The 23,080-nt window shown below is 42.1% G+C and overlaps 1 protein-coding gene across 1 annotated transcript in view; it reads left to right on the forward strand.

Annotated features, from left to right (window-relative positions):
- Window positions 1–20,940, forward strand: part of SCG3 (secretogranin III) — a 36,767-nt gene extending 15,827 nt beyond the window's left edge. Inside the window, exons 8-12 of the mRNA XM_007531882.3 lie at window positions 3,006–3,122; window positions 7,575–7,658; window positions 10,050–10,187; window positions 16,444–16,524; window positions 20,617–20,940. Coding sequence (XP_007531944.1) covers window positions 3,006–3,122; window positions 7,575–7,658; window positions 10,050–10,187; window positions 16,444–16,524; window positions 20,617–20,735 — 539 coding nt within the window. The 3' untranslated portion in view covers window positions 20,736–20,940. The remainder of the gene's footprint in view (window positions 1–3,005; window positions 3,123–7,574; window positions 7,659–10,049; window positions 10,188–16,443; window positions 16,525–20,616) is intronic.
- The last annotated feature ends 2,140 nt before the right edge of the window (window positions 20,941–23,080 follow it).

A 23,080-nucleotide genomic window follows, 5' to 3' on the forward strand; every position in this document is an offset into this window, starting at 1 on the left:
ATCATCCCATATTCATCCTTCCGTTTCTGACTTATTTCACTCAACATGAATTTTTCAAGGTCCATCCAAGATCGGCTGAAAATGGTGAAGTCACCATTTTTTACAGCTGAGTAGTATTCCATTGTGTATATAGACCACAACTTGCTCAGCCACTCATCTGTTGTTGGACACCTGGGTTTCTTCCAGGTTTTGGCTATTACAAATTGTGCTGCCAAGAACATATGTGTACACAGATCTTTTTGGATGGATGTGTTGGGTTCCTTAGGATATATCCCCAGGAGGGGAATTGCAGGTTTATAGGGTAGGTCCATTTCTAGCCTTCTGAGAGTTCTCCAGACTGTTCTCCACAGAGGTTGGACCAATTGACATTCCCACCAGCAGTGTAGGAGGGTTCCTTTGACCCCACACCCTCTCCAGCATTAGCTGCTGTTACCTTTTCTGATGTATGACATTCTCACAGGAGTGAAGTGATATCTCATTGTTGTCTTGATTTGCATTTCTCTGACAGTCAGAGACTTGGAGCATTTTTTCATGTGTTTCTCGGCCTTTTGGATCTCTTCTGTGGTGAATATTCTGTCCAAGTCCTCCCCCCATTTTTGGATGGGGTTATTTGTTGTCTTGTTGTTGAGTTTGGCAAGCTCTTTATATATGTTGGTTATTAAACTCTTATCTGATGTATGGCATGTAAAGATCTTCTCCCATTCTGTGAGGGATCTCCTGGTTTGGGTAGTGGTTTCTTTTGCTGTTCAGAAGCTTTTTAATTTGATGTAGTCCCATAGCTTTATACTTACCTTAGTCTTCTTTGTAATTGGATTCGTTTCATTGAAGATGTCTTTAAAATTGATGCGGAAAAGAGTTCTGCCAATATTTTCCTCTAAGTATTTGATAGTTTGTGGTCAAACATCCAAGTCCTTGATCCACTTGGAATTTATTTTTGATTTGGTGAAATACAGTGGTTCAATTTCATTCTTCTGCATGTTTCAACCCATTGTTTCCAACACCATTTGTTGAAGAGACTCTATGTTCCCCATTTAATAGTCTGGGCTCCTTTGTCAAAGATTAGATGTCCATAGGTGTGGGGGCAGAAATGTGTATGATTTTTAAAATTGATTTTTAAAAAGTATTTACTTATTTATTCCCTTTTGTTGCCCTTGTTGTTTTATTGTTGTAGTTATTATTGTGATTGTTACTGATGTCGTTGTTGTTGACAGGACAGAGAGAAATGGAGAGAGGAGGGGAAGACAGAGAAGGGGAGAGAAAGACAGACACCTGCAAGACCTGCTTCACTGCCTGTGAAGTGATTCCCCTACAGGTGGAGAACCGGGGGCATGAACCGGGATCCTTCGCAGGTCCTTGCGCTTTGCATCACGTGCACTTAACCCACTGTGCCACCGCCCAACTCCCAAAACTGATTTTTATTAGTGATGTAGTAATTACAAGATTACAGGGGGACAGTTCCACCCTGTACCCACTACCATAGTTCTTTGCCCTCTTACCTTCCTCTTGCTCAATTCCCTTCCCCCAAGGACGACCAACATAGTTTTCACAAAGTCTTAGTAATGATTTGATTCCTTTTTTTTTTTTCTTTTTAACAAATTCATGTGTTTCAGTTCTTTAAATTGCACTTATGAATGAAATCATCTGGTGGTTGTCCTTCAGAGAAACGCAGGCCATTTGGTAACAGATATTCACTATAGCAACAAGAGTCTTTGAACACAAACACCAAATTAGAGGACCTCACGGTATTATACATGATAAGAAGAATCAGAAAAACACAAAATAATGCCATAAATATTAAAAAGTACTAGATAGAAGGGCTAGGTAGCATAATAGATATGCAAAGAGACTCTCATGCCAGAGGCTCCAAAGTTTGGTTCAGTTCTCTGCACCACCATAAGTCAGGACTGAGAATTGCTCTGGTAAGTAAATAAATAAGTATAAAAATAAAAGTATTAGAGAGGGTTGGGTAGAGAGCATAATGATTCTGCAAAAGACTTTCATCCTTGAGGTTTTGAGGTCCCAGGTTCAGTCCTCAGCACCATCATTAACAAGAGCTATCTGCCTATCTATCTTTCCTTCTATCTATCTATCTATCTATCTATCTATCTATTTCTCTGTATCTCTTTCATTAAAATAAATAAGTATTTTTATAATCACATTTCTGCTTTATTATATTTTGTAAGATTGAGATATGCCTGTTGTTTCTTTTTTATTGTCTCTAACTATTTAATTTGATAGGACAGATAAATTGATAGAGAAGGGGATAGAGATGGAGGGAGAGACAGCTTTTTTTAAAGTTCTAAAGACAAAGTGATATTTAAAAATACATAGAATACTGTATGCATTTAAACATGTCAGACACAAAAGTATATATATAATTTATATATAAGTATATAATATATAAATATATTTAAGAGAGTTTTAAGACTGTTTATGGCTCACCATTCTTTACTTGAACATCCTGTAGACATTTGGTCCTTTTTAAAAAATTTTTATTATGTATTTTATTGATTTTTATGTTAGTGAGTGAGAGAGAGAGAGAGACACCAGAGCATTGCTCAGTTCTGACTTATAGTGGTGCTGTAGACTAAATCTGGGATCTCAGAGTCTCAGGCATGGAAGTCTTTTGCAGAACCATTATGCTGTTTCCCCAACCCCATTTTGAATGTTTCTTTTGAATGTATGTCATTTTTAAACTGTGGATGTTGGGAGAAATAGTTCAGTAAGATGCTATGCTCCATGGCCAGTGAGATGATAGCTCAGCATGAGGGAGCTCCAGCCTGACTTGTACCCCCTGGTACACCACACAGTAGTACTATGGCACTGGCTGAAGCTCTGGTGCTGTAATGTCTTTCCCTCTGTCTCAGCCTCTGTCTTAAATGGTGGTCCTGGAGTGGGGAAGCCCTTGTGACAACAGAAATAAATAAGCATACTGTGTTTCATAAATTGACATGAAGTGAAGAGGCCACACTCATTTCTTTAAATCATTTTGTCTTCTTATATAGAAAAAGAGGCGAAAGAGAAAGAAACACTGATTACTATCATGAAAACGTTGATTGACTTTGTGAAGATGATGGTAAAATACGGCACAATATCTCCAGAAGAAGGTGTTTCCTATCTTGGTGAGAGTGTTGTTTTGCTTTCACTGTGGTAGTTTCTATAGTTCAGAGTAAATTAGGGATTTTTTTTTTTGCCTCCAGGATTATTGTTGGGGTTCAGTGCCTGCACCATGAATCCACTGCTCCCAGATGCTATTTTTTTTCCCTTTTGTTGCCCTTGTTGTTTCACATTGTTGTGGTTATTATTGTTGTTGTTGTTATTGATGTTGTTGTTGTTGGATAGGACAGAGAGAAATGGAGAGGGAAAGGGAAGACAGGGGGAGAGAAAGACACCTGCAGACCTGCTTCACCACTTGTGAAGCGACTCCCCTGCAGGTGGGGAGACTCGGCCTCGAACCAGGATCCTTATGCCAGTCCTTGGGTCCTTGCGCTTCACACCATGTGAGCTTAACCTGCTGTGCTACCACCCGAACCCCGTAAATTAGGGATTTGACAGTAATTAGTTCATTGCTTTGGTGATTTATGCCAGCACGGCTCAAGTGTTCTAGGTAATCAAATTATCTAGCCTGATTATGCATAGATAAAATTTAACAGATTTCACGTTGGTGTCCCTAGAAATTTAGCCTGAGTACAAACATTCCACATATTTTATCCTATTAACATTTTCCAGTAAGCTACATGATAATAATTTCATTAAAATCCAACTTTTTGTTGTTGTTGTTGTTGCTTTAATTATGTTTGTGTGGTTGGGATGAATCAGTCTAGCCTTCCATTCCTGGGGTCTGTATAGTCGGGGCTGGGAGGCTGGGGGATGGGAAGGTATTGCCTTGGCATTGGTTTTCTGCCTCCTGCTCCCAACGTTAGCCTGTGGGGAAGATAGTGCTTCTGCAAAGTGGCTCACCTGGATAGTGCACCTGCTTTGGGTCAGGCCAGGTTCCCACCTCACCTCCCCCAACCCCCCGCCCAAATCAACCCAGAACAGTGAAGCCCCGACAATGACAATAAAACAAGAGGCAGGGCCAGTATATGACAGGACCAGTAAACTACTGCCCATGTTCTGCATCTAGCCCTAGCCTACTTTTGTATAGCACACAAGCTACCAGTGACATTCATAGTTTTAAATAGTTGAGAAATAGAAAAAATGAAGCCCCCAGGTTAGATCTATAGTACTACGTATGCCAGAGTGGATCAGGGTTCTGGTATCTCTCTCTCTCTCTCTCTAACAAATACGTTTTTATTATTTATTGATTTATTTTTATTGCCATCAGGGTGATTATTGCGGGGGCTCAACGCCTGCACAACAAATCTGCTACTCCTGGCAGCCATTCTATCTCTTATCTTCTGTCGAAAAAAAAAAAAAAACGGCGCTGGGAATGGAAGAGTTGTGAAGGTACTGAGTCCTAGAAATAACCTGATAGCAATCAATCAATCATCTCATGGCCTCTTACTCTGATCATGGCTGGAGAAGAGAGAATTAAGCAGAAGAAGAAATTTCATGGCACAGAGTACTCCAGAATTGTTCTGTAGTAGTTTCATGTTTTCTTCCTTTTTTCTTTTCTTTCTTTCTTTCTTTCTTTCTTTCTTTCTTTCTTTCTTTCTTTCTTTTTTTTTTCTTTTTATAAGACAGAGAGAAATTGAGAGAAGAAGGGAAGACAGAGAAGGGAAGAGAAAGATAGATAACTGCAGACCTACTTTACCATCTGGGAAGCCCAGGGCGTGAACCGGGATCCTTGAGCCTGTCCATGCGCTTCATACTATATGTGTTTAAGCCAGTATACCACTGCCCAGCTCCCTCATGTTTCTATGAAAATAATTTAATGTTTTTTATTTTGATTCTAAAAATCCATCTATTGGGGTCAGGGAGGTGGTATGTGTTAAGTCCTTGTATGTAGGCCCTGGGCTCTGTTTCTAGCACCACAGAGAAACAAGAAAGACAAAAACAAATGGAACATCATATGAGACAGCGTGTATGGTCTCTTTTCTTCTCTCTTGCATAAAAAAAGAGGACATTTATTTTTAAGATTCAGTCAGTGTTGAAGCATGGGAGGTGGTTCAGTGAATAGAGGATAGGACCCTCATGCATGAGGTCTCAAGTTCAGTACCCAGTATTGCGTATGCTGGAATAGGTACCCTGACCTCTATTTCTTTCTCTATCAATAAGTAATTTTTTTTTCAAAAAATTAATGCAAAAAGATGCTTAAGAGGAAGTAAAAAAAACACCCTTATGTAATACACAGTGCTCTGTGTATTACTTTATTTTACTTTTATTTTATTTATTACTTTATTTTATTTTATTTTACTTTATTTATTTTTTTCCTCCAGGGTTATTGCTGGGGCCTGGTGACAGCACTACAAATCCAGTGCTCCTGGTAGCCATATTTTTTTTCTTTTCATTTCATTGTATAGGACAGAAAGAAATTGAGAGGGGAAAGGAAGATAGAGAGGGAGAGAGATAGACATTTATAAACCACCTTCACCATTTATGAAGTGACCCCCCTGCAGGTGGGGAGCTGAGGGCTTGAACCAGGATCCTTGCACTTTGTGCTATGTACACTTAACCTGGTGTGCCACTGTCCACCCCCACCCCCTACTTTATTGATTTAACACTAGATCACAGATGTTGCTTCAAACCAATCACTGTTTTCTATCAATAGGTTCTGACTCAGAAACTCGGAAATAACTTAGTGATGTTACAGACTGACGTGCAAAGCAGGTGTTTTCACTGCTGTTTATAGCTACACTATCCCATATGGCAGCCACTAAACACACATTGCTATTTACTTAGTTGTTTCTTTGTTTGGAGGGGAACAAACCCACTTTACTGAGTCACACCCAGATCAAAGCATATCACTGTGAGAGCTCCAACTCAACCCCAAGTCCCCAATGAAAAGACTAGGTTCAATGGCAGGGTCACTTCAGGGGATGCCAAGCAGATTCAACAGGCTCCTGGGTTCCTGGAGGAAGCCCTAGGAACATTAGGGTCTGGGCAGCAGAGGAAGCAGAGCCCCCAGAAGCTTCCCTGATAGGGCATTTACCCTCCCCCTTCATGCCCCTCAACTTCAGGGAAGCATGTTGCTATTAAAATTAAAAGAAAGCAAAATCCAGTGTCTAGTTTCTCAAGTACACCAGGCACATCTCAAGTGCAACATTAGCACATATAGCTGGCAGTTCCCAAATTGAACAGCAATGAAATGAACATCCCCCTGATTGCAGTCATGGCTAAGGAGTACTGTTTTTGTTGTTGTTGTTGTTATTGTTTGTTTGTTTGCTTTTCTCCAGAGTTATCACCGGGGCTCGGTATCTGCATCACGAATCCACTGCCCCTGGAGGCTATATTTTCCCTTTTTGTTGCCCTTGTTGTTTATTGTTGTTGCTGTCATTGTTGTTGGATAGGACAGAGAGAGATGGAGAGAGGAGGGGAAGACAGAGGGGGAGAGAAAGATAGACACCTGCAGACCTGTTTCATCACTTATGAAGCAACCCCCCTGCAGATGGGGAGCCAGGACTCGAACTGGGATCCTTATACCTGTCCATGCGCTTTGTGCTATGTGCACTTAACCCATTGCGCTACTGCCTAGCCCCAGGAGTACTGTTTTTAAGGGAAAGATACGGAAACTCTGACCATAGTGTTTTTCTTTATAATCTCCTTGTTTTCATTTTCTCATATGTGTGTGTAAATACACATTTATGGTCTCCTCAGCCCAATGTTTTCATTTTTTATTCAGAGGAAGAGAGAGAAAAAGATGCTAGGGTGAGATCGGTGGGGAGTAGGCAGAGACCCCAGACTGCTACTCTGTCATGTATAGAACTTCTCCAGTGCCATCCAGGGTGCTCCCATGTGCTGTTGGGACTTGGACCCAAGGCTTCATGCAAGATATTGAACATATTCAACTAAATGAACTATGTCTATGACCCCCCCACCCATATCTTGTTTCTTCAAAGAGAAGTCACAGTGCACTAATAGTTACTAGAAGGCATTGATTAGGTCAAACTACAGGTGTCCTGGATGTGTTCCAGCAGAGGGGCTTTTTCTTTTCTCCCAGGATTATACTGGGGCTTGATGCTGGCACTCTGAGTCCACTGCTCATTTTTTCCAAATGGTATTGGATAAAACAGACAGAAATTGAGAGAGGAGGGGAGAGAGGGAGAGAGCAAGATAGACACCTGCAGACCTGCCTTACCACTGGTGAAGTGTCTTCCCTACAGGTGGAGAGCCAGAGTCTTGAACCCAGATCCTCGTGCAAGTCCTTGTGCTTACTATGTGCACTTAAGTGGATGTGTTACTGCCTGGCCCCCTGGGAGGGGCTTCTATAATGAGATGAATGAAAGGTTGGACTTGAGGATCTCAGGATGCCATCCTGAACATCTAGGAATTCGAAAACCCGCTGTTAAAACAGTCTTTATACTAGCAGTGTTCATATGAAATTGCTATGTAATAGAGTTAAACTTTTTAAATACAAGTTTGCTATCATTTTTCAAGGAATAAAATCACATTTCTTCCTTTTCTCCCTCTAGAAAATTTGGATGAAACCATTGCCCTTCAGACCAAGAACAAATTAGAAAAAAATGTTACTGACAATAAAAGCAAGCTTTTTCCAGGTATGATTTAACTTGATTTTTCACTCTTTTAAGACATGCATATTCCAAGAAGTTTTAAGCTCTGGAGCCTGACTGCAGCACTATAACCTTAGCTATGCTGTGCCCAGTCTCTGCACAGAGAACTTATCCAAGAGGCTTTGAGAAGAAATGTCATTCTACAGTGAAGGAGGTGACGGGTGGGGAGGGGAGAGGCTGTGTCACAAATAGAACAGTGCTTCTGGCGGTTCTCCTGTAGGTCTCTTTTGCTGTCTGTCCTTCCCCACTGGGTCACTGCTTTTCCAGATCACTGTCCCTGGCCATCTGTCCACTGTGTATTGCCCCCTCACTTGCTCTTCTCACCCAGATTTTTTCTCCTCTGGGTTAGTATTTTTCTTCTCTCTTTTCTTTTTTATATTTTTACTTATTTATAATTTGATAGAGACAGAGAGAAATTGAGAAGGCTGCGGGAAATAGAACAGGAGAGAGACACATGCAGCCTTGCTTCACCATTCATGAAGCTTCCCCCCCCCCTGCAGATTGGAGTCAGGACCTTGAACCCAGGTCCTTGCACACTGTGACGTGTGTGCTTAACCAGGTGCACCCCCACCTGGTCCCTCCCTCTGGGTTAGTCTAAACCCTGATCTAGTTGGCCTATATTCTTTCTTTCTTTCCTTCTGCATCTCCACCTGTCACCCTGCCCAGGCTGACATGGAGCTGAGCTGTACAGAGGAATCTCCTTTCAGGGGAGAGAAGAAGAACAAAAAAGGAAAAAAAAATGGAGAAGGAAAGAAAGATGCTTATAATTTAATTTTGTATCTGTATCACAAAAATTACATTACACACTTATAATTTAATTTTGTATCTGTGTCACAAAAATTACATTACACACTTTTGATGACATAATATGCAGTCTGTTAATGTGATATGTTCAAGTCCTTTTTCATAATCTGAAACATGTTTCCACAATGTTAATGACAAAAATCAGTAACATAATTATGAAAAACTATGCCTCCAAATATTTATGTATATAACATATAGTGAGGCAGTAACTGATTTACTATTTCCCCATCTTTCTATAGTAATAAATCTTTTATTTAAAAATTATTAGTTAGAATTTTTATTTTGGAGGGTCAGGTGGTGGCACACCTGGTTGAACACACACATTACAGTGCGCAAGGACCCAGGTTCAAGTCCCCAGTCCCCACCTGCAGGGGGGAAAGCTTCACAAGCGGTGATGTAGTGCTGCAGGTCGCTCTTTGTCCCCCCTCTCCCTATTTCCCCCTTCCCTCTAAATTACTGGCTATCTCTATCCAATAATAAAAAAGATAATTAAAAAGTTTAAAAATATAATAAAAGAAATTTTTATTTTAAAGATTTCAAACTCTCTATTGATCACAGAGATGCAATACAATTGTTTCCAATGGTCTACCTAATTCTAGGTTTATGTTTTCGAAGCTCAGTAGAGGATTGTTAGAAGGACATATGACAAGAGTCGAGCGGTAGTGCAGTGGGTTAAGCGCACATGGCACGAAGCTCAAGGACCAGCATATGGATTTCAGTTCAAGCCCCTGGCTCCCCACCTGCAGGGGAGTCGCTTCACAGGCGGTGAAGCAGGTCTGCAGGTGTCTATCTTTCTCCCGCCCTCTCTGTCTTCTCCTCCTCTCTCCACTTCTCTGTCCTATCTAACAACAACAATATCAGTAATAACAATAATAACTACAACAGCAATAAAAAACAACAAGGACAACGAAAGGGAAAATAAATAAATATAAAAAATATTTTTTAAAAAGTAATTTTATTTTTTAAAAAAAGGACCTATGACTATTTTAGCTGAGAAGTAAGCAAGGATATCATCCCTTTTTGACAACAAAAGTCCAGTGGTGTTCTCTCTCTCTCTCCTCTCTCTCTCCCATTTCTTTCTCTCACTCTCTCTGACTAGTGATATGATACATGAAGAAAAAAATCTGCCATAGCCTCAAATCTTTAGGTGCTATTCTAATTCAGAATGTGTGGGAGATTAAGTAACTACAGAGTTAGTTTCATTTGGACTCCAAACTCAAATTTACTTTGGGACCTTACATTTACCATTTGATTGCCTACATTGATTAAATTAAGGAACACTGAGTCAGAATCGTGGGGGGGGGGAGGAGAGAGAAGGAGGGAGATGAGCTTGGCCCAGATCCTTTACTAATTTATAGGGTGATCCCAGGCACGCTCCTCTCCTCTCTAGGCCTCAGTTTCCTCTTGTGTGAATTTGGGAGAAGAAATTGGACTAGGTAGTTGCTAAGATATCTTTTAGGTTACAAAATTATCTGACTTTTACCTACACCCTCTCAATCAAGTTCATCTCAATGTTAAGAATTAATTAACAGATAGGAAGTACGGTTGTAACCAGGCACAATGTAATTGCAGCCCCTTCAGAGAAGAGTCATGAAGAAACAGACAGTACCAAGGAAGAAGCAGCTAAGATGGAAAAGGAATATGGAACCCTGAAGGACTCCACAAAAGATGACAACTCCAACCAGAGAGGAAGGACAGATGAGCCCAAAGGTATGCAACCAGTAGCTCGCGCTTGGTAGTGACACTGCGAAAGCAAAGATTTCTACTGCACATGGAATGGTGATTCACGAGGCAAGTGCCCCAAATCTGAAAAAAATCAGCACCATCTGGACGGAAAAAGATTCAACACATGATATCTTTATTTGCTCAGCAGTCTTTTTTGAAAGGTCTTGAGTCTCCTGGGATGATAAATGAGTTTAATCTTTTGATGGTCTTTGCTGTCCAGTGGACTTTAATGCTTGGAGGACAAGCAGTTAGAACCATTTGTGCATTGCTTTGTATCTAATTTATGCTCTTGGGAATTCTAAGCAACATTCTTTAACTATAATTAACACTTCTTTAAACAGCTGCATACTACTTATTCAGCAAAAAAAAAAAATGTGTAGAACTGGCAAAGCAAGTCTCCTTAATTGTTTACAATGACTGCAGCCTGACATTTTTAGGATTTGGTTTAAAATTATAAACCCAAGATAGCAGATATCCTTAAATAACCTGAATAACTTTCGAGGAAAAAACCACACATTAACCCAATAATTATAAAGCACTGATGTGTAAACACACATTTTTATAAATCACGGAGAAGCCAATGCACCGCTCATCTGTGGTGTCAGGGGTGGAACCTGGGGCCTCATGAATGTAGGTCTTGTGCTCTACTTGCTGAGCTGTCCCCCTGGAAAATTTTGTTTTTTATCCTTACTCTTACACACTACTTGAGGTCCAAATTTTACTCTGTTCTAGTAAATTTATATAATATAAAATTTATATCTTCCTAAGATTTTAGAAACTTCACCAGACCCTCAAAGAAAAACATCCAGTGAGTTTGCAGGTTCTAAGTTGTTAGTGCTGTGTTTTCCAGTGGGGGTGTGGGGTCTGGTCTATAATCTAATGGTTCAATCTCCACCCCCACCCCCCACCCCTTTATTACAAAGTGTGCTGGTTACATCATGGAAATTTTATAGCCGTATCTCTTGGAGAGGCATTCTCTTTCTTTCTTTTCTTTTCTTTTTTTTTTTCCATTTTTACTGGATAGGACAGAGAGAAATTGTGAGGTGACCCTCCTGCAGGTGGGGACCTTGGGACTTGAACTGGGATCCTTGCTGGAATCCTTGTGCATGAGGACCTGTATTTAGGCCTGCAGTCCCCACCTGCAGAAGGAGGCCTCACAAGTGGTAGGGCTGTACTGCAAGTGTCTCTTTCTCTCCCTGCCCCCCTTCTCAGTCTCTCTCTGCTTTTCGATCTTTTTCTTTTTTAAAGATTTTATCTTATTCATGAAAAAGATAGGAAGAGGGCAAGGGTAGATAGCATAATGCTTATGCAAAGAAACTCTCATGCCTGAAGCTCCAAAGTCCGAGGTTCAATCTGCACCACCATAAGCCAGAGCTGAGTAGTGCTCTGGGGAAAAAAAAAAAAAAAAAAACAGACACCATTCTGGTACATGTGCTGCAAAGGATTGAACTCAGGACTTCACCCTTGCTAATAAATAAAGAAATAAAGAAAAAAAGGCAAAAAACAAAAGAAATAAACAGAAGTTTAAGCATAACAACACATTTTTAAACTGAGTTGTTTTTTTTTAAATTATTCCATCTTGTTGCCCTTGTTGTTAGCGTTGTAGTTATTATTGTTATCATCGTTATAGTTGTGTAGGACAGAGAGAAACGGAGAGAAGAGGGGAAGACAGAGAGGGGGAGAGAAAGATAGACACCTGCAGACCTGCTTCACTGCTTGTGAAGTGACTCCCCTGCAGGTGGAGAGCCGGGGCCTTGAACCCTGATGCTTAACGTCAGTCCTTGCCCTTTGCGCTACTTGTGCTTAACCTGCTGCTACTGCCCAACTCCCTAAACTGAGATTTTAAATCATTTTAATGGGGAATGGTGTTAATGGTTTACAGTGCAGTTCTTGACACAGATTAATTTATTTTTTCTGGGTTTTTTTGTCTGCAGATTTACCACTGGGGCTTGGTGCCTGCAATATTAACCCACTGCTCCTGGAGGCCATTTTTCCCATTTTTGTTGCCCCTTATTGTTATCATTATTGTTGTTATTGCTGTCATTATTGTTGGATAGGACAGAAATAGAGAGAAGAGGGAAAGACAGAGAGGGGAGAGAAAGATAGACACCTGCAGACCTGCTTCACCACTTGTGAAGTGACTCCCCTGCAGGTGGGGAGCTGGGGGCTCGAACCAGGATCCTTACATCGGTCCTTACACTTCACACTATGTGTGCTTAACCCGCTATGCTACCACCAGGCCCCCAGATTAATTTATTTTATAAACACTACTGAAAAATCAAATATGAAGGTTAGGGAGACAGTCATGCAAAAAGACTGCCATGCCTTCAGCACCAAAGGTCCAAGGTTCACTCCCAGCACTACCATAAGCCAGAACTGAGTAGTGCTCTGGGGGGGGGGGGAGGATATATATATATATATATACATATATAATGTTTAGTATATCCAGAATTCAATAGATAAACAATATTCATTTCTATGATTTTTCTAAGGGATGGTATAGATCAGGAGAGTATATCAGCTCAGGCCAGATTCACATACAAAGAAAAAAAAATTTTTTTTTCCTCAGTTCTAAAAATCAGGACAGCCAGAAAAGTAGGATTATGCCTTGATTCTGGCCCATGTGCTTCAGCATATGTTTTAAAGTCTGTGCCAGATTACCTCAGCCATGAGCTATTTTTTCCTCCCAAAGGAAGCTAAAATAAGTTTGAGGAGGAAAAAAAAAGCAGTGCTGCTTTCCAAAGAGGACTCTCCTGGGCGTTCAGCACACACCATGTAAATAGAAGCTTTGCGTTGCAGCTCCTGAGGAGAGACAGTGTAAATAGAAGCCAACTGCTTCTTTCCAAGGGCAGAGGAACACCTGATCTGTATTCCCGTTACTAGCTCTCCAGTAGGGAGAGGGCACCGAGCCAGTGGTACTGCTTCCCAAATTTTGCCAAACATCGGAATCACCTCAGAACTTTATTTTTAACCTTCAAATATTCTGACTTCATTGGTTTTACAAGTGATTGAACATCATGATTTTTAATTAGATCTTTTTAATTTTTTTATTATTTGATAGGACAGAGAAATTGAGAAGAGAAGGAGAGAGAGAGAGAGAGACCTGCAGCACTGCGTCACCACTTGTGAAGCTTCCCCTTGCATATAGGGACCAACAGCTTGAACTTAAGTCCTTGTGCATTGTAGGATGTGCACTCAACCAGGTGCACCACCACCTAGTTCCCAAAAGTTTTAGAAGCCCTGAGCCAGCAAAATAGCTCACTTGGATAGTGAACTGCTTTGCCATGTGTGAAACTTTGGTTTGAGCCCAGCCCCCAATGCACTGAAGGAAACTTTTGTGCTTTGACCTCTTTTACTCTCTCCTCTCTCATTGTCTTTCTCTGCCTCTCTGTTTCTATTTTTTTAAAAAAAAAAGTTTCAGAATCCCTAATGTGCTTGTGAGAAATCATTATTTAATTACAAAAGCAAACCCTATGAGAATCACTAATTTAAATACTGACACAATAATAAAGCTTCATTCTTTAGAAAGCTGTTTCCTTGTTCAGAATGCCTTTGATAGCTGTATTAACTTGAAATAGAGGACTATTTTTGTGGCACAGTCAGCAGAGCGCACACGTCTCCATGCACGAGGATGAGGGTTCAAGCCCCCATCCCTACCTGCAGGGAGGAGAAGCTTCAAGAGTAGTAAAGTAGGGATGTGCTTCCCTCTTCCTCTCCCCATTTCTATTTCTGTAGAAAACAAACAAACTGACCACCAGGAACAATGGAATCATTGTGTAGGCACCAAGCCCCTGTGATAAGCCTGGTGTCAAAAATAAAGGGGGGGTAGGGGAAGTGGCTTTCTTTTTTGTACAAGTACTTCTCCTTTTCTCTCTCTCCCCATCCTCTCCCTCTCTTAACCAGAGCATCGCTCATCTCTGGCTTCTGGTGGTGCTAGGGATTGAACCTGTGATCTTTGGTGCCTCTAGCATGAAAGTCTCACCAGCCTCCCCCCCACACGCCCCTTTAAATGCATCCCTGTGCTGCTTTGGGGACCACATACATGGAGCACAAGTACTGAGGCAAGGTTAGACCTACAGTCAGGAAGAAATGCTCGCGAGGTGACTTAGGTGAATCGATGGTGACAATCAGAGCTTGGGCACCTCTGAAAGTAGTGTCGTTGTCTAGGTCAGATGTGCTGTTCAAGCCTGGGTCCAGGCACCTTACCTTTATCAGACACTTTATATCTCTCTGACTCTGCATCTGTACAGTGTGTGTGTGTGTGTGTGTGTGTGTGTGTGTGTGTGTCTCAAAATGACTTGTCTCAAAAGGTTGTGGTGAAAAGTACAGGAGATTATGCATCCTGGAGCCCAAAGTTCAGCCCTGGCTCATCCAGCCAGGAGGCTCAGAGGGGACTCAGTGGACAGTCACCACACCGAGTTTCTGCAGTCACCAAACCCACTAGTTCCCAGAACAGGTGGTCTCTTGGTTCAGTCACTAAACAGTAGGCACCTTCTCCAGTTAAGAAGATACTTGGTTTCTCCAAGACAGAAGCGGCTCTGTCCACACCGGTGTCTGAAGATAAGTCTTACTCCTCAGCGAATGCAGGCAGCAGAAAATTGCAACGCAGAGTCTAGACTCAAGGTCTGTGTGTCCTCAGCCAAGTCACTTGATGGCTGCACCTCCACGGTGCTGACAATACCTGCTAACAGACAGCAGTGCATCTAGAGGGCAAGGTGCCACTCTGCAACACCTGGGAGTCTCTCGCCATGTCCCTAGGAGAAAGCTAACTCCCAGGGGAGTAAGGAGAACAAGATCTAAGATTTACCACTCAGACTTTGAAATGAGACCCAAGCTGAGTCTGCACCTGAGTTTGCATATGCTGCTTACATATGCTTGCAGATGAGGCAGAAGACTTCTATTATCTATTGGCTTACACCAAGCAAGAGATTCAGCCTCACTTAACATCTCTTGTATGCTGATATATTTGTTCAAGTATAGGCTGGCCTCATTTCACTGCACTTTGCTTTACTGTGCTTCGAAGATGTTGAATTTTAATTTTTTTTAATTTACTGTCTTTATTTATTGGATAGAGACAACCAGAAATTGAGAGAGAAGGGGAAGAGACAGAGGGAGAGAGACAGAGAGACACCTGCAACACTGCTTCACCACTCACAAAGCTCTCCCCCGAAGGTGGGAACTGGGGGCTCAAACCCAGATCCCTGCACATTGTAACATGTATGCTTAACCAAGGTGTTGCATTGTTTTTAAACAAGGCAAATGAGTGTGTTTTCACAACAAATATTATGACTTTCTGAAGGCTCAGATGACAGCATTCCTTTTTAGCTTTATTTGTGAACAAGGTATGGGCTTTTAAACATATGTTACTGTACACTAACAGCTTATATGTAATGTAAAGACAGGTTTACTTGTTTGCTTGTTTTCCTTAATTCTTGTTTAGGGGGGTGGTGGATGTTGAATCAGGGACTTTGGAACCTCAGGTATGAAAGCCTTTTTGCATAATCATTATACTATCCCCCACCCTGTAAAGATAGCTGTTATTTTTTTTATTTATTTGATAGAGACAGCCAGAAGTTGAGAAGAAGGGGGAGACAGAGAGGGAAAGAGACAGAGAGACACCTGCAGCCCTGCTTCACCACTTGTGAAATCTTGCAGGTGGAGACCAGGGGCTTGAAGGTGATTCCTTTCACATTGTAACATGTGCATTCAACCAGAGATGCCACCACCTGGCCCCTAAAGATAGCTTTTCTATGCATCAGAATTCATGTGACTGGCTTGACTGCAGTATTAAGCTTATTGCAGAAGTCTGGAGCTGAACCTAGCCATCTCTGAGGTCTGCCTCTACCCTCCACGCTGATTCAGTTCTTGATCAGCTAATGTTCTTGTTTTCAAAAACCCTCCCTGAACCAGAAATAACCCAATCTGGGCACCATAGGGACCTGTGTAGCTTCTGGACTGAATTGAAACTCTCCTCCACCTATTCCTCAGACTAGTAGTGACCTTGGGTGGAGGTGGGAGGTGAGGGTGGATGTTTACTGCTTGGCCCTTTCCCCTGGGGCCTCACCTGCACCCATTCTCCCAGGCATCCACCCTATAGACACGTGCACAGCTACACACAATCTCCTCAGGAGTACCATCTCACGCGCCCACCATCAGTCCAGTGCCTTTATGGTTGCAAGCGAGTGTGAAGTTTGAAAAGACCTTATCAATGATTGATAATAGGTTCTCACACCTTTTCCAGGGAAAACAGAGGCCTATCTGGAAGCCATCAGAAAGAATATTGAGTGGCTGAAGAAGCACAACAAAAAAGGGAATAAAGATGGTAAGGCTCTCTCAAGGTTGTGAACTGCAGACTTCAACCATCCGTCAACAGCTCTTGTTAAATTCTCCTGACTTCAGATGGCACTGAGTCTCCTCTCAGAACCCAGCTAGGCTTCAGGTGCCTTTCAGATGCTGGACGAAATACTTTTTCTTTTACGTTGGTGCAGTACACCAACTCCAGTCCAAGTTTTGCTTAGTGTGTTGTTGTTTTTCTTTTAATCTTAGGGTGAATGCACTGCTGTATATATATCAAAATGCATTTTGAAAACCAATGCATGCAACCGTTGGAGGGTTGATGTTATTTCTTTCACAAATTAGCATGTGAATCAGACATAACCAGCCACCTCATGTAATACAGTCTTTCAGTTCCAGAGATGACTGACCCAGTGAGGCACAAATTAGGATTTGCATGTCAGAGGCTCTGTGAGCAAATTTCAGAATGTCAGTGTTGGGTCTGATGCTCCCCTGGGTCCACTGGCAGTGAGGGAGACATTTGAGTCATACCCCAAAGGCCTTCATGTCCACTTGACTGCTTTCTGTGACAGATGAGGTTCAAAGCACACAGTGATGACAGCTGAGTAAGCAGGAAAATTTAGAATTAACCTTTAGCTGCTGCTATGTGTGGCTGGACCCTGAGTGACCCAATTCCAGGAAAGGAGGTTCTTGTGATGAAATAGTGAGGGTGGCAATAAAATCTAATGCAGCCTTAAAAAAAAAACTGAACTGGGGGTAGGGGTGTGGCTCAGTGTGGAGTGCAGGCCTTGCAGATATGAGGGCCTGAGTTTGACTCCCAGCACTGCAGGGAACAAAGACACATAGAAGCAAATTGACAAATAGACAACCATAAATATCACACTAGCACTCCCTCTCTCTCTGGCACACTGAAAGACAAGTTTGTGTTTCTGGTGCCAGGATCTTGCATCTGCACAATTCCAGTGTTCCTGCCAGATTTCCACCACCCCCCTCCCACCCCGAGCAGTGCGGTTGGTGTGGGAGATTGAACTTGGGACCTCAGAGCCTAAGGCATGAAAGTCTGTATAATCATTATGCTATCTATCCACACCCCTAACTTCTCCTTTTTAAATTTTTTATTTATTTATTATCACTAGGGCTCAGTACCTACATGAGAAATCCACTGCTTCTGGCAGCAATTACCCCCCCCCCCATTTTTTCTTTTGTTGATAGAGACAGAGAAATTGGGAGGGGAGATAGAGAAGGAGAAAAAGATACCTGCACTGTTTCACTGCTCGTAAAGCTTCCCCCCAGCAGGTTGGGACTGGGAATTAAACCCAGGTCCTTGTGCATTGTAACATGTGCTCTCTACTGGGTTTACCACTTCCTAGACTCTTGTTCTTCATTTTAAGTTCAGATAGAGAGGTGAACTAAAAAGAAACAAAAGAGAGGGCTGGGAAGATAACATAATGATTATGCAAAAAGACTTTTATACCTAAGGCACCAAAGATCCTAGGTTCAGTCTTCAGCACCAACATAAAATAGAGCTAAGAAGTTCTCTAGGGAGGGAGGGAAAGAGATAAGAGATGGAGACGGAGATAGAGATAGAGATGGAGAGACACCACCACTAGAAATGGACCAGGAGATCACGCACTTGGTGGAGGGCAACACTTCACTATTCATGGAGTTCTTCCTGGTACCAGCATGGCCCTCCCATGTGCCAGGGGATTCACCACACATGGTAAAGTATGTACTCAAATAGGTGAGCCATCTGCCAGTCCCTATTTATTTCATGTATTTATTTAACAAGAGAAAGACCAAAGTACCACTCTAGCCATATACAGTGCCGAGGATCACAGAGTGCTCTCTGCCTTCTCAGCCACTTGCTTCCTTGACCACCTGCATTTTTTTTATGAGGTAAAGCAGAGTCCTATGAGCAAACAAGCATCAAATTGAATCAAGGTGCCTGCTGAGCTCTGGGCTCCAATGACCAGCTAGGACAGAGCTGGGGAGACCCCAGTGGCCTCCTCTGCAAAAGCACAGCACACATGGATTGCTTTGTTCCAAAGACACATTCCTCCCATTTCAAAGGTCAGGAATACATTTTCCTGTTCGCCCTTTCCAATCACCTAGACCCCTTTGGATCTGCTCTTGGCAGTCTCACTGAAGACTAAGATCCTGCAGCCGAGTGGGAAGGGCCAGCATTGACTGGAACCAGTGACAGAGAAGAGCTGCCTCTCGGTGCTTTGTGGGCCACACAGCACACCAAACAGACCTGAACTTCACCCTCTAGCTCATTCATGCCTGCGAGAAAGGGAAGTCAAAGCAACAACCACAGAGAAGCCAAGCACGCACAGGGCGTTTGTTCTGTTCCTGTCAGATGCTTTGCATTCATGCAGCAAGGACATGGAGGGGTCAAAGTAGAGACTACAGACAGACAAATCTGGGCTCAGAACCTGATTCTGCCATGACCCAGCAAGAGATTGTCTTCTCAGTCCTGTTTCTTCTTCTCTGAAAGACTGAAAGATGGTAGGGGGTGGAGGGCCACTAACACTTACCTCATGGGGTGGAGTGAGGTGCAAATAATGATAGTTTGAGGTGCTCAGTGCTGAAGGTTCCCTTGGATCCTCACAACTATGACCCAGCTGGGAGTAAATGCTTTCCTCTGGAGCTGAGGAAATGGCTCGCTCTTTAGTCAGCATGGTTGCACCTGTGAGTACTGGGGCTGACTGCGTGTCTGCTTTTTTTCATGCAGGGACTTAGAGCTGCCTAGTTGGCCTGAAGACAGCTCACCTGGAGCAATATGGTTGTACTGTTTCTCTCCTCTCTCCTTCTGTCTATCTCTCATCCTCTAGCTAGAGAGAGAGAGAGAGAGAGAGAGAGAGACTGACTACTAGGAGCATTGGAATCATTCAGACACAAAGTCCCAGCAAAGGCCTGGCAGAAAAGGAAAAAATGTGTTTCTAAAGTAAATCAATGCTTGCCTTGTAAAATTAAGTGAATGAATCTAGCTAAAATATTGTTCTATGCACCCTGATCTCAATTCTGGGTTAGCATAGATCTGTTTGAGAAGTTAAAAAGAAATCAAACAAACAAAAAATTAAACTGTTATCTGTGATAAACATAATTCAAGTGATTTGAATTTTATTTTTATGATTCTGCATTTTCCATTTTTAAATGACATCAAGGGAAGATAAGAGTTTGGATTTTTTTTGGGGGGTTGTTTGTTTGTTTGTTTAACCTTCAGAAAGATACCATACAGATAGCCTTAGAGAATCTGCTTTTTGTGAGTGAGTTGACTTACATAGATTATTGGTTTATTCATTTGGGATAGAGAGAAATTGAGAGGGAAGAGGAAGATAGGAAGAGAGAGAGAAACACCTGCAGTACTGTTTCACCAGTCATAAAGCACCCCACCCCCCACCCTGCAGGAAGAGATCAGGGGTTTGAACCTGGGTCCATATGCACTGTAATTATGTACTTTACCATGTGCACCACCACTTAGCTCCCTAGATTTTTTTTTTTTTAAGTAGAACAGAGGAACTAGAAAGAGGTTATGATTTGGCTTCTTTCTCCATTCATGTAATTCAAATTGCATGAAAATCAAAATTTTTAATTTTTTTTTGAGGGTGGGGAATTGTCACAAGTTCAGGAAGTTCTGATCATAACTTTAACTACCCCTGTGCCCTTAAACGAGTCACTTACGTTATATGCTCTTCATACCCCAAATGTGGTTCCCTGATCAGCAACACCACAATCTCCTGAGGACTTGTTTAAAATGCAGAATCTGGACCTCAGACCTACTGAATGCAAAGCTACACTTCCACACCAGGGTCGCAGCGGATTGGGATAAGCACTAATCTTTGCAAAGCCCTGCTCTGCATGCCTGTTTTCCTTCTCTCTTGATCAAGTGAGTGATAGTCCCCACCTGAATCATGGGCAGGGCTGTGCTAAAGAGCAGGTGAAATGGCACAAAAACTGTAAACAAGATGTGGAATTAGAGTACCCCCACACATGTCAAGAACTCAAATGCTTCCCGCTGTGTCACTACACAAAGTGATTCTGAGCTAATAGCAGTCATTGTAATTGGGACATGGTCTTTCCAAACCTTTGCCCACGATACGCTGCTGATATTTTCCAGATTACGACCTTTCTAAGATGAGGGACTTCATTAACCAGCAAGCGGACGTGTATGTGGAGAAAGGCATCCTAGACAGAGAAGAAGCCGATGCCATCAAACGCATCTACAGCAGCCTGTAGGGATGGCGGATGGTCCTGGAGTCATTCAGCTGTTGCTGAAAACATACGGTAGCTGAAGATAATTCTTTTTGTGATTAAAGTCATTTCGACCCAAGGATCATTAGAAAGTGCTGAATTTATCGTAGCTAAACTTTTTAGAAGTGGTTACAAACATAGCTTTCTTGCCATAGCAATTATCTGAGAAGTAAAGTTCTATGTAAACTGAGATGTACATAAGAGTCCTTTATTTCCTTATAGACTCGTATTTTGGAATCAGAGACATTTTGCTTTGGAGAAGCTGCTAGTGGAATGGACTTGAAATTGAACCCTCTCCCCACTATGCCGTACATCACAGGTGGCCCCTGGAAACCCAAGGGTGGCGGCTTGCTTTCAAAACATGCTGGATACCAAAGCACCTTATACAGTGGAGACAAGGTGTTCCCTCCACTGGCTCCGTCTGAGAACTTGACATGAATTCTCATTTCCTTGGTCTTTGGAGCTTATAGGAGAGGCATCTGCTCTCCTGGCTACTTTTCTAGTTGATTCTTTGAGGAAGCAGCACAAAAAAAGAACCTGGGTATTAGATATAAGATTTATTGGGTTAGGAGTCGGGCGATAGCACGGCAGGTTAAGCACAGGTGGCGCAAAGTGCAAGGACCAGCGTAAGGATCCCTGTTTGAGCCCCTGGCTCCCCACCTGCAGGGGAGTCGCTTCAAAGGCAGTGAAGCAGGTCTACAGGTGTCTATCTCTCTCTCCTCTCTCCACTTCTCTCTGTCCTATCCAACAACGACATCAATAACTACAACAACAATGAAAAAACAACAAAGGCAAGAAAAAGGAAAATAAATATAAAAAAAGATTTATTGAGTTATTAAGACAAAAACAAAAACTCCCACTTGACATTTTATACTCTCCAAGAAAACACATGAAGTCATAAAAATTACAAAAGGAAGGGAAACATGTATATGCCAGACCTGAGTTCTCCAAACTGGAGTTGACTCGAGCAAGAGGTAGAAACTGAGATTTTAAAAAGCCATTCTCTTCCCTGTGAACAGAAGCTAACAGGTGAGCAACTGCTGTGGAAAGGGTTAGTGAATTTCAGGCCCCTGAAACAGTCCTTCCTCAACCACCTCCCACAAACTGGAAATAGCACACAGTAGGCAATGAGCCTTGGAGATGTTAATGCTATATGCTCCCAAACCAAGGAATGCTTTATGAATATACTATCCAGTTTAATTGCACATAGAGTTTTTTTAGATTTTTATTTTTATTTATTTATTTATTTATTTATTATTAATGAGAAAGATAGGAGGAGAGAGAAAGAACCAGACATCACTCTGGCACATGTGCTGCCGGGGATCAAACTCAGGACCTCATGCTTGAGAGTCCAAAGCCTTATTACTGCGCCACCTCCCAGACCACATGCACTTAGTTTTTTTGTTTCAGATAAACAATCTAATGCTATGTTGTATTAGCAGTTGCTACTTCACAAAGAGATTTCTGATAACTGTCTGTACTGCTTCCACCTGTTACGTCTTTTTTTTTTTTTTTTGCCTCCAAGGTTATCAGTGGGGCGCAGTGCCAGCACTATGAATCCACTGCTCCTGGTGGCCATTTTTTCCACTTTTGTTGTGTTGTATAGGACAGAGAGAAATTGAGAAAGGAGGGGAAAATAGAGAGGGGGACACCTGCAGACCTGCTTCACTGTTTGTGAAGCGACCCCCCTGCAGGTGGGGAACGGGGGTCTAGAACTGGGATCTTTAGGTCCGGTCCTTGCGCCATGTGCACTTAACCTGCTGCGCTACCGCCCATCCCTATGTTATGTCACTTTTAAGAAGCCAAGAGTTTGTTTCTTTTAGGTAGGAGGTCCCTGCCCCTTCCCCTGTAGAGTCACAAAAAGGGTCCAAAACAAACCCTGATATGTGTGGGGAGGAACAAGCAAGCAAGCAAGCAAGCAAGCAAACAAACAAAAAATACCTCAATTCACTGAGCATGTGCTAGAGAAGCCAGCACCCTAGGTGAGCTGTGAAAGAGGACTGACACCTGTGTGCATATTGCACCAGTCAGAGCACACTGAGTTTCATGAATGAGTCATCTTTGATAATATGATCTACTATTTTGCCCATGTCCCACGGGCCAAAGAAGTTATTCTCACATCAGAGAAGAAAAAACAAAACAAAAACCACTGACTCTAACTATTGACGTTTCTATAATATAACTAAATACATATTTTTAAATCTATTCCAGAGATGTGTTAGTGAATTTCAGGTCACTGTAACTCCCCTCTTTCTCTCTCTGAGCACATTTTCCTAAGTTCCTGTTAGTAACCAAGACAAGAGGGGTATTATTGGCCCTGCATCATAAAT

The sequence above is a fragment of the Erinaceus europaeus genome, chromosome 16 (assembly GCF_950295315.1).
Source record: "Erinaceus europaeus chromosome 16, mEriEur2.1, whole genome shotgun sequence".
NCBI lineage: Eukaryota > Metazoa > Chordata > Mammalia > Eulipotyphla > Erinaceidae > Erinaceus > Erinaceus europaeus.